This window comes from Athene noctua, chromosome 2 (genome assembly GCF_965140245.1).
Source record: "Athene noctua chromosome 2, bAthNoc1.hap1.1, whole genome shotgun sequence".
Classification (NCBI taxonomy): Eukaryota; Metazoa; Chordata; class Aves; order Strigiformes; family Strigidae; genus Athene; species Athene noctua.
This window is the reverse complement of record NC_134038.1, coordinates 142,498,615-142,511,306: the sequence shown is the minus strand read 5'-3', so window position 1 is coordinate 142,511,306 and position 12,692 is coordinate 142,498,615. Positions and strand designations below refer to the sequence as shown.

The following is a 12,692-nucleotide window of genomic DNA, read 5'->3' as shown; positions in this document are numbered from 1 at the left end:
TATTTGATAAACTAAATGCATTTTTTGTTTGCCTAATCATAAATATAGGATATACATAAAATGCACACATGTATACACATCATTCTTACACGAATCAGTAAGTTCTCCACTCCTTGGCTTTGGAATGTAAGTACCCTCTCTTTAACGTCGTCCCTTTCATTTCCATTATTTTAATAAATACCTGGAGTTACAATTTAAAAATTTGTCATTACTCTACAATGCTTTTTATTAAAGGTGAAAAAAAATTAGCATTATATTGTTACCATAATCACTACCCTCTCACTTCTGTTTCTTATTTAATTAATATTTTTATATTCTTTTTTATCCAGTTCAGTACTCCGTCATCCAACAGCATCAAGTAAATAATTCTGTAGAGTTCTAACTGCTCACAGAGTAGCAAATGAAAGTCCCACCTATCAAAGCAGTAAAAAATTTACTCAGTAATGTTTTTATTAGAATTATCTGAAGTGTAGTATTAATAGATGGGAAAAGTGGGTAGAAATATGCTTTTAAAATTGGTATTGGTTTAAATTGTTTTAAATTTCAGGATTTCGCTACCTAAAGGGAACTGCAGTAAAGTTTGTTTATGTGTGTGTGTGTGTGTTCATATGTGTTTTGTGAATCCTTATCTCACCCAATAATTAGATTTGTAAAATACAGATGCTCACAGCTGGGCTAATCATCCTTTAGAGTATACATACCTGAAGAATTCTAGGACACAAATCATCTCTTCTAAAGTAAATGTCTAGTATAGATCTGATGAATCACACTGTAGAGAAGTATGGTTTTCTTCAGTCATTATAAAAGGCTTCTAGCTCAGCTGTACCTAACTAAACTGTAGTCACCTAAAGTCAGGTGAGAGTAATCCAAGCCATAATGTCTAAATACAATTTTTTGCCTGTTGCATAGTAAGAACTTTCAATATTTACAAGGGAAGTAGGGAAGGATTTTGTTATGTTAGTCCTAACTCATTAGGGATCAGCATTTCTAATTAATCACCTGACTTATTTTTTATGGTATTTGAGACATCCAGAATGGATTTTCCTTCAGCTGTCTAGAAGTGTGTACCAAACATCATCTTTTTCTATCCCAAGTGAGGAGCTTCTAAAAATGAGTGTGGGAAGGGGAGGGTAAAGGAGGTTTGTTATAATGCCAGTAAAGCCTTACTTTAAATGTAGATAGCAGTACCAAACAAGTTATGACTCGAATACTGCCTTCTATTATTCTACTAAGAAAGGAAGGCGTGTATGAACTAGCACCATAGTAACTCGTAACAGACATAAGAATGCAGTGATTAATTACTGTCATTCAAAAGATGTAGCAAGGAAAAATGCTGATTTATTTTGTGATGTTTAAGAAGGTAAGCAATAAAGAAGAATTTTTTAAAATATTTTGCAGAAATGGTAGTCAGCAGACTGGCAGATGCAAGAGCATCTAGCTGCCAGTCAAATCAAAATACCAGTCTACTTGCTGGCATCACCTTGTACACCTAGGGTAGTAAATGGCTAGATTTGATTACCCTCTTTCTTTCTCCAGTATTTTAAGAAAACAAAATGCTTAGGATGCATTCCCAGTAGACTAATCAAGTGGATTTATTTTTAAGTAGCATTTTTATATATTGGTCTACCTAGTTTCTGCCTTAGGAGTAGTAATCACAGTTTAGGGAAATGGAAACTGTGTGAAGATGAGTAGGGTGGGTGCTGCCATTTCAAACTCTTCGTCTCTCAGATAACAAAAAACCCAAACAGCCCATTGAAAAGATAATGGAGAAACAATTAGGCAGCTACATTTCCTAAGTATATAGAAGAGATTGGAAGAAACAATAATACATTTAGTATGAACATAGGAGACGAAATCTAGTTTCTTTGTAAGAGGAGGGACTGCTGGAAGGAAGAGCTACCTTTATACACCAATTTATTTCTTCTCAAGAAAAAAAGTGAGCTACAGGGGGGCAGTTATTATTATTCTTTACCGAACTTTTGCAGTTGCAAGAGGATCTTCCATTTCTTCTGGTTTAGTAGCTTTTCCCATTCCAGCTGAGTAACAGGGTTGGGGAGTAGCAGGGGATGGTATCTGTTGAAAAGATGATCACTCCATAGCTGTGGTTGAGAGCCTCATTTCTGTCTGGCACCAAATTTGTTTTATAAAGTTTTAGTGCATCCTGTTATTTGGTTGCCAGCCTAAGTTTCTTCTGTGTCAAAGTTTGGCTGCCTCTGATATAGGGACCCCTAAATGGGCTCAGGTGATGCTTTAAAAAATGATAACTCATGCTGGTCTTCAGTTTCAGAAAGCAGGGACTTGACTGCACTGTTGTTTAATTGTAGCAGCTGTGGTAAAACAGTCTAGCAAAATTCCATGTCCTTATGCAGTCGTTCTCAGAAATGTAAAGAAATGTAATACTCTAGTGTTCATGAAAAGTATTCTTACCTTGCCCTATTTGAGGACACTTCTAAATTGAGGATATTTTTAAAACAGTGCTTTAATCATAAAATGACATTCTTCATAAAATTCCATCCTGAACTGATAGTTCCCTTGTGATCTCTTGTATTTACATTTACTATAATTAATACTTCAGCCAGCTTATTCCTGAGTTCATTATTATTCTTTCTGTCACAATCTCTGGTATTACTAGATCCTCACAGATATCTCTGTGTATTTTTGAGTTTTCTTTATTAGTCTTCTCTTCCTAAACTTCATAGGGCAGGCCTGAATAACAGTCCTTCAGAAATAATCTCTTCAAACCCCTAAATTATGTCGATTGCCATCTGTTGTAATGCACTTTTGGTCTCAGCTGTGTCCTTCCTTTACAGTAATATGATTAGTACAAGTGCATACAAGTTTCCAAATGTTGGTCTACCATTCTTCCTACCAGGTGCCAGGAAAACATTAAACCCCTCATCCCAATGCCTTTCTTAGGACTTAGGCTGTATTTAAGCCAACGGTGTCTCCTCTGCCTTGGTTCTTCATTCACGTCTTTCATCCAAGGCATTCAACGCACCTTTCTAGCCTTAACTAGTTATCTTTCTGTGCTTACCTGTCATCACCTCTGTGAGATGACCACAGTAATTATCAATACTAATAGTTTTATCTGAAGTAATTTATTATGATTCTCTAAATTGTTTCTCTATGACAGGCTTTACAACAGCCTTAATATGACTGGTCTATAGTTTAGCATTGTAGCTCAGACTTGGGAAGCCGAGAAAACATTCACCAGAAGAAAACTTATCTACAATCCATGCGATTCCATTTCAAAACTAACAGTATTTTAGCAATCTAGCCTGAGGCCTACCGTTGTTGTCTTTTTAAGTATTCTGTTTTTAGTTTGTCTGATTTTTTCCTTTCTTTTTAGCATTCTACCTTTCCAGATTTTTTTTGTTTTATTTGTTACTGCTCCATATAGCTGGATGTGGTTTGGGGTTGTTGCTTTATGAAACATTTTTTGCCATCTATTTACTTCTTCAGTAAGCATGAAAACACTTCTGTTGCACACTTATTAATTAAAGTACACCAACAGTCCTAACTCCGGCAGTCAAGGAGCAGAATGCACAGGTAAAAGTTGCTTCTGGAGAATAGTTGCAGGTTGAAAATATTTATGTTTTCCTGGATGATAAGCAGATAACAGGATTTTCCCAGAAGCTTTTTTTCCTTGTTCTCACACTAGGTCCACTTGATTCTATTTCACTTAAACTATATGTGCCCGGCCAGAGTATCAAATGATTTCATAATCACAAAATTTATTTGAGACAGCTTCTAAAGACAGTGAAATGGCTAATTATATTGCATCACAAAAGATGCCAGTAAGTATATTGGAGCTTAGAATACGGCTTGTAATGTCAATTATGAGATATTTTAATAATCTTATCATTAAATTCTAATTATTTTTCAGATGTTCATGAAATATTGAGTGTTTGTGTATATGCTTCTTCTGACATACTCTTCTTTCTTCCATTTTATTCCAGTTTAGAACTGGAAATTTTACAAACTTCCTTAACATATTGTAGCTCTTTTACTCTTCCTTAGCCCAACTTTTACCTTGAGAAAAAGAAAGAGCAGGGCTAAGCACTATTTGTGAAAATACAGAGTAGAGTGATGATCCAGTTACAGTTGACAACCTAACACAGATTAAAAAAATGGGAGTGTGTCATATAAAGTATGATTTTTATCTATGAAGATTTGATCTTTGGTGCTTATTTTTCCAGTACCTGAATCAAATTAATCAATAGATGTTTGCAACAGTTTTAGTTTTAACTGACTTGGTTTTTTGAGGGGATAAGTATCTACTTGAACTTTTTGTGAGCAAGTTTTAGATTCATTGGTGAAAGACACAATCAGTGGAGCACAGTCTTGGAGTTAAGTTACTCTTGGGATGCTGTGCCATGTAGGACCAGAATGGTCTTGTGGGCTGCTATGTTTGGCAGTAAGAGTCTGTGTGCAGGAAGGAAAGGATAGATCTTTGCTTCAGTCATTGCCTCTCATTCGGTCTCCTTTCCTTCTGCTTCAACTCAACCTGTTTTCATGACATGGAGGAACAAAAGAAACTGATTCTTTACGCAGGAACATATATGATACATCATTTGGATTTAATTAGATTCTCCAAGTCATTCGTTTTCAGTTGATTGGCTGTTTGTAAGAAGTTGACAGTTAAAACAATCTGCCATTTTATTTCATTCTTGCAGATTGCTACTTTTTATAATATTAAAAGGGATTAGTTATTTAAATATAACTGGTGATATCGTTGTATCTATTTAGCAGACTGATGTATATTAAAAAACATGGTTCAGAATTTTGTTGCAAAACAAATGTAACAAGTCTTTAGAAGTATTCTTACTCTAGCAGCCCCCACAATGGAAAAGTGGGAGCAGTGGGAAAGCAGACAAGGGAAGTGCTGTCTTACCTAAAACCGTTTCTAGAAGACCAGCAACTGAGGTTCTGTGTGCTATGTTGTTTACTTTTGCTGTATTTCTTTATTTTCAGCTTTCCTGAAATGCAGTATTTCCAACAAGAGAATGTGAGGAAAATTCTTACAGATGTTCTGTTCTGCTACGCCAGAGAAAATGAGCAGTTGCTTTATAAACAGGTAATGAAAATACTGTACAGGTGGCATTCTTTGACTCAACATTTTCTATACGGTTTGACAATAATGTAGTTCTGTTGTATCTGAAGTTGTATCATAATGCTAAAGTAATCAAAGAGATGCTTGTCAGCAGGATAGTAAGAAAAGTAAGCTCATTGAATAACATATGCTTTTTCCTCATAACACAGTCCCTCAAATTGTTTTCTTTCAGGTTGCTAAGTTGTCTAACTTCAAATTTCTTCATAAACAACATCTTTTTCTTCAGTGTTGGTTAAGAAAGAGAAAAAAAGGACTTTCTCTGCTTAGGTAAAGAAAGAAAATATGTAGCAGGATTAAAAATGGTACCAAATAAACAAAAAACATAACCAGTGACTTCTGAAATTTAGGCAAAGTTTACTATTTTAAGTTTGACATAGTATTTTAAGTTCTTCCTCAAAGTGTTAAAGCCATGTGGTACTTTAGTGAATAGATACTTTATCTAAGCCTGTAGCATCCAAATACAGTGCAGCTGACAAATACCTCAACTCAAGGGCAAGAGTGCTACAAATACCACTTCTACAGTGTTACCTGAAGGAGAGTCTGCGCAAACCATATTTTATGAAATGGTAAAGTAAGTCTTAAACCTGCACTAACTATGCATCCTTATGGGATGCAGGCTAAATTAATTTAACATTTGTTCTGAAGGTTTTAAAGTGAGTTTAAACTTGATGCTAAATTAATATAGTAAGACCAATATGCAGAGTATTGTCATAACTGTATTTTTTTTCTTCAGGCTGTTAACTGTAGGGTGAATAGAGACTGGCAAACTGAGGGATACTCTGTGTGCATGGATGAAGGACAAACTAGAGCAGCAAACTTTAGGTTGACAAAGTTTTTTTATGAAAAAAATGCAGAGCTTCAGTAAATGTGAAGATTTTTATAAGGCACTTTATGCTTTCAGGCATGGTCTGTGGCCACCCTGTCCTCAATACAGGAAATTATTGATGTTTTGTGAAAAAACAAAACAAAACAAAACATTTAAGTTGAAGGAACAGTTACTTCTTACAGATTATATCAAAAATCAAATATATAGTTATCAAACTTATGAAATCTCTATCAGCTGGTTATTTCTCATGTTTGACTGACTGTGAACAAAGAATAGTCTTGCATGAGAACAAGAAAAAATTAGATTTCTGAGCTATATTTTGAAGGGCACTGATAAAGAAAACATTTCAGCAGTATTCAGCGTCCCCTTCTAGTGAATATAGGCCAGAGTACTGATGATGGGAAAATGGAGAAAAACATTCCAGCTAATTTAGTCTATCATTTATTGAACAAGAAGTATTATTTTACTCTTTGATATGACTTAAAAGGACTTAATTACCCTCTGCTCATATTTAAAATCTTCTTGATTCCTTACCAAGAAATAATACCTTTCTACTTAAGGATGGAATATTTAGCCAGATCAAATTTAAAAAAAAAAAAAAAAAAAGCCCTGAGTTTCATCACAAGCTGTTAAAGCTATTATTTTCTACTAGGTGACACCCCGTTTAACATAGACCATATTGTTAATAGTTATGGGATTTTATTGAATTAATGAGACTGTTATCATGTAGTAGAATGTCTTGCTGAGTTAATTGAAACTGCAGAGATTATATAAATGGTATTAATGAACTTTGACTGCCTGATGCCTCAGCTTTAATAAAGACTGCTTGGTGGGCTAAATGAACATAGGCAGATAAAAGAACAGGTTCAATTTTGCGAGCCTACAGGCTGTTGACAAAGAAAACTTCTTTACCTCTGTTTTCAACTGGTGTGCATCAATAGTGCAGTAATTCCATGAAGGGGTTGCTACGGGACTAAGGGGAGAGGTGAAGTGCAGAAAATTAAATAAATTTGGATTGTGAAAAACTGTTGATTTAATCTCTCTGAAGTGTGTGCAGTGTATCACCCAAGTCTCATGGTGCTGTGCCAATTCCACAAAATAGCAAATGATTGTGGTTTTCCTCTCTGTTGTGGACATGTGTCACTTTTATTAGGAGCTTTTCTTTTTTCCTACCTCATTTGAAAAGGGTGTTTTGTTTGATTGGGATTTTTTTAATTAATGCTCCTGTTACCTTATTAGTAGCAATCCTGCTTTTTTGTCCCCGTGTCCCTTTCTTTTTAGATAACATTTCTTTTACGTCCATCAGTACCCTTCTCTGAATTACCTAATAGGAAGGAGAGTTAGTGGTGGTGACAGGACATGTTTTTTCCCTCTTTTAGCAAATACCCATGTTGCAGTCAATCCTCCTGTCCTACTGTTTTTATTGGTTCTGTTTTTACCATTGACTCAAGTACCACTTGCCACAATAGCTTCCACTACATCAAAGCCTATCATTTTCTTGAAAATAATGAGAGTTACCATCAATAACAGAACACCTCCAAGTTGCTCTCTCCACAGTAACCTGAATACAAAGCCCAAATTAAGATTGCCTCCATATTCAGTATCCAACATGGGACTGGTCATAGAGCCATAGAATGGTTTGGGTTGGAAGGGACCTTAAAGATCACCTCATTCCAGCCCCCTGCCCTGGGCAGGGACACCTTCCACTAGCCCAGGTTGCTCAAAGCCCCGTCCAACCTGGCCTTGAACACTGCCAGGGAGGGGACAGCCACAGCTTCTCTGGGCAACCTGTGCCAGTGCTTCATCAGCCTTATAGTGAAGAATTAATTCCTTATGTCTAATGTAAATCTACCCTCTTTCAGTTTAAAGCCACTACCCCTTGTCCTATCACTACACACCCTTGTAAAAAGTCCCTCTTCAGCTTTCTTGGAGGACCCCTTTAGGTACTGGAAAATTGCTTGCTGGTCCTTTTGTTCTGTATGTGAATTCCTCCGTTTCATTTATATGACCACATACAAGAGCTGTATTTGCTATTAGAATTGTAACACTTGGCCAATAAATGAAAACTTATACTTCTGTCTGTCAGCATCTGTACAGGACCTGATGTTTCTCTTTCAAAATATTTGAAAAAAGTTCTAGTTCCTTGACAATTTACATACTTATAAATGTACATAAAGTGTATCTGAAGTTCACAACATTTTACTGAAACTATTATGGGGCATCAGCATATCATCTTACAAGAAGCAATCAATAATGTTTGTTTAATATGCATATATGCATGAAAGTTTTCTTTGTAGATGGTTTGTGGTTTTTTGACCAGCATGAAGTAACATTTTATTTGATGAGGAAAAAGATATGTCTGTCCCTAGTCAAATGGAGTAGAATGTTGTGAAGATCTATTATAGATTTTAAAGACAGAATCCTCACTGGGTTTGTTGAATTTTTAAATAGCAGCTGTAAATATAAAATCTAAAGAGAATAGTATATTGTACTTAAGAATATGTAAAAATTACTCTTAGCATTCTTCTGTAAGACTGGTGCCAAAATTCTGGTCCTAGTTACACTGAAAAGAAATAGTGACAATTAAGCTAAATCACTAGGCTAACTATTGTTCACTCATGATTTGATTGCCCTTAGAGAAGTCAATATAATTTTGAAATGCACTGATTCACTTTTCATTGTAGAAATGCTATATTTCTGGTTTTTCTTCTAAACCATAGACTGTATTACGAAATCAATATTTTGTTGTAGCTGGAAAGTGTCATAAAATTATCTGAGCTCTGTTATTTATTAACACTAAAGAGTTTTAGTAAACTGCAGCATTGAAAAATATGTGTATGCATATTACACTGGTGGCTTTTCTTGCCAAGCTAAAAATCTTTAAACATTTGAAGTACTTTTGTAACTGAAAGATCAGAGGTATCTTTTTGAAATCCTGGTATTTCATCGTCTGTTTGTTTTGTTTCCGTTGTACGTGGGCAGCCACATTATGATTCTACTTTATTATAAACTTGATATATTATTATGTTGGAAGAATGTATGATGTGCTTTTATCTTTTATAACAATTCTTATTTTATGTCCTCTTTCTTTTTCTTCAGCTTATATGTTTACAGCTTAGGTGGTAGTTTTATTAGATAGTCAAGTTTTTTGGCATTTCCATTTCTCTTATTTCATGTTAGCGTATCTGGATGAATAAAAGATTAGACATGGAGCTGTTAATTAACTAAGGTCTGTGTGTATGTATGAAAGTACAACCCAAGTTATCTACAGTTTATTTAAATATTTTTGCCACACATATTTATTGTCTAATCTTGAACCTATCTCTCTGTCTCTCCTATTCCTCCTTTTGGTATGACCATAAGACTTTCAGAAATCTGAAGTTGTCAATTTGTAATCTAACCCATATTGTTGTTTGGGAATTTTACATCAGCTCCTGAAATCAAGTGGCTACATTGGGTTTAATTTTTTTTTTTTTTTTCCCCTAGCAATTTCTATTTAGCCTTCATCTTTTGAAGTAATCCCTAAAGGTTCAGAAATAGGAAGAGAAAGAAAACTCCCAAACTTCAGTAGTTTTGCTGTCTTTAGCTTTGCCCAAACAACTGACTGCTATTGCTGCAACCCTATAGTTGAGACTGTAACAGTCATCTCAGTCCTGAAGAAATTAAAATTAAATTTCCTAGGATTTCAGTTGATAGCACACAGAGAAATTTCCAAACCTCTTTTTTTTTTTTTTTTTTTCCTTCAACAGTGCTAGGTATTAGAATGTCTTCTCACAAACAGTAAGATTCACTAACATACATCCAAGCACACTCAAAACACATGATGGTCTAGAGAGGGCTTCCACATCTACCTCTCTGCTCAGTTTGGACTACTTAAGGAAAATCCCCATTATCTCCAATAAAAGTTAAAGGTTTTTAGTAGTTAATGGATCTGTTTGATACATATGAAGCTGATACACTAACTCACTGATATTGAATACTCCTCAAATGCTACATGGAATATCAACTGATACACCAGCAAAGCAACAGGGTAGCTGCACAAGCATGTAACTCTTTCATTGCTCACATCTGTCTACCACTGAAAGGGCTGGAAAAGCAAGTGCAGAGGCTTCCTAGCTTGGAACTGCAAGCGTAAAAGTAAAACAGCTCATGTCTGGGGACACATCATCTGAATCCTGAGAGCAACCTGAAATGCCAGTGAGTTTGATGGGCCAGCCCCAGCGCTCTTTCCGATAACAGGATAGACAAGATGGTCTTCCTGGCACCCCTGTCTGCCCAGAGCACTCACCTGGAGTTGGGACTGAGGCTCAACTTGATGAAGTAGTTGCACTTTTGAACTGGAGCACTGTGGCAGCACACTCTTCCTCTTAGAGCCAAGAAAGGATTCGACCCAGAGCAAGACTCAGCAGGGTTAGCCTGGCTGCCTGGCATCAAGCCCCAGCTGTAGCTGCTGGTTTTGGGCTGAGGTCAGGAATTCTCTTCCCTTAGAGTGATCCCTATGTCCAGAGGCAGCCAGACAGATCTCAACCTTTAATCTCACATCTCTTCTATCACCGAAGCACTCCTCTCTCTTCTTTTGTATGGCTGACCCCCACCCCAGCCTGTAGCTTGCTACCTGCCATCCTAGCCCACCACTGGGAGCCCAACTCCCCTGACATAACCAATTTCCCCAGTTATGACACCACAAATCCTCTTTTTCCCTGATCTAATCTGAGGGAAGGAGCTGAATATCTACTGGAGATGAGGTTTCATTCTGCAAGGAATAGTTTTACCTGCCAGCGCATTGCTGCTTGCCAACTGGACTGCTTCTTTCCTGAAGCGGTTGCTTCTGATAACAAATCAACAAGCCCCAGGTGAATCAAGGCAAATCAAGACTCCTGGTTTGTTCCTGGTCAGCTCTGGGTAAAAGCACTGATGGCTGGCCTGGGTGGCCCAGCCATGCTTCTAATGCTAGCCTAAATCCTCTACTATTCACCAATTTTTTCTCTTCCGATCCTTCATGTTTCTGTATTTTTTCTGTGTCTTAATATAGACTGCACATGTAAGTAATAGTTTGTAATGGAACAGTACCAGGTTTCCTATGCATTGTGTTCTAGTGAGTTCATTTTTAATATTGACATAATGACTTTAAAAATAAAAAAGGCAAAAGAACCAATTTATTTCTCATATCCGTGGGACTGTAAGTTTAATTTTCTGATTTCCCAAATAGCTGCCCTTGTCTCCTCTAAAGGCTACTGCTCTGCTGGTTTTGGAACATTATCAAATAAAAAATAATTCTAAATTTTGTAATTTGTGCCTATTGCAGATCTTTGTTCTGTGGATCATGATTGTAATTATCATAAATAAAATTCATATTTATGAACATAGATCTTGGAGTAAACTGCCAGGTGCAGGGTTGACTACCATTGCCAAGTTGTTGTCTGTTGTGTTAGAAAAAGGGAGAATAACTTGCTTCTGTATATTATAGAAGAATAAACACTTGTATTTAATCAGAATTTAAGATAAAAGCCATTGATTGTGAAACCATTCTGTAAAGAATGTAGATGTTCATGCTTTTAGTTAGTCTCTGTGTAATATTGCTGGCTGCCTGATGCTATGCATTAGGAACTGTTATATGACTGGAAAATCTTACTGTACTTTTGCTTCCTTTTACATTTAGGGCATGCATGAACTTTTAGCTCCCATTGTCTTTATCCTGCATTGTGACCACCAAGCTTTTTCACATGCCAGTGAAGCTGCACAACCAAGGCAAGCATTTTGTTTTATTTGTGTAGTATTAAAAATTTGCTTTCTTAAAATATAAATAAGTTGACTGGACTAGAACTTACAAATATTCGCTCCTTAATTCTTTTTTTATAATTGATAAATTGATATCAGAAATTGTTGCATCTTCATGCTTTGATGGGGGTGTCCTTATTTCATCTTCCCTACTATAGCTTCTGAAAGGGGGATTAAAAGTGTAGGCATTGGGCCCTTCACAGATAGTAGTTGGTGAAAAAAGGGGAGACAAGACACCTAGGGAAAACCTTAAGCAAAAAGCTTACATACCTACCTACTGTTTCACTTCATTCTTATTGCCAGAAATGGTTTAGGTTTTGTCATTGCAGAGAGGAGGCAGATTAGAGAACTGCAGTCATAGAACAGACATGTTACCAACTCTCTTTGCTCATACCTTAAAAGAGAAAAAAATCAATGTAGACAAACTGTTGTGACTGATATTTTATTCATCACCTGCAATGTTGTAGCTGCAATATTTGACTACCCTTTGACTTGGTAGTAACATTAAGTTTAGGTATTCATTCTCCGTTTTATTCAAACTCTGTGTGTGTGCATGTAATCATAACATATATAAAATATTACATCACATATGATGGTCTGTTAATCAAATTCAGATACTTTTTTTCTTGTGCTATATGTAAAGCATTATTTTAAAGAAAAGAAAATAAAACAACCTACTTGCCTTTTTTGTATCGTCATTTCTTTTCATTTGTCTTTTTACACTCTCTTTTAGAGTCCAGCAGTGAATAAAACCAATTTAATTATGTGTACTATATAACTTCTGTTAGCACCCCTTAACATGATTGTTCAAAGGCAGTTAAGCATAAGGATGGAAAGGATGGAGATTATTTACAAGTGTGTGGTTTTATTCAATGTCTGTCCTTAGATATCCTGAAATTACCTAGAAGATGCTCTCCAGTGCTAAGTAACTTAAAATAACCATGTGTTATGCACAGCATTCTGTTCCAACCCCAA

At 36.0% G+C, this 12,692-nt stretch overlaps 1 protein-coding gene across 7 annotated transcripts in view; it reads left to right on the top strand.

Moving 5' to 3' along the window:
* Window positions 1–12,692, top strand: part of TBC1D5 (TBC1 domain family member 5) — a 327,916-nt gene that overhangs the window by 184,503 nt on the left and 130,721 nt on the right. For all 7 annotated transcript variants that reach the window (XM_074900506.1, XM_074900500.1, XM_074900502.1 and 4 more), the window contains 2 exons: window positions 4,975–5,077; window positions 11,599–11,687. In XM_074900506.1, the coding sequence (XP_074756607.1) occupies window positions 4,975–5,077; window positions 11,599–11,687 (192 nt within the window). The remainder of the gene's footprint in view (window positions 1–4,974; window positions 5,078–11,598; window positions 11,688–12,692) is intronic.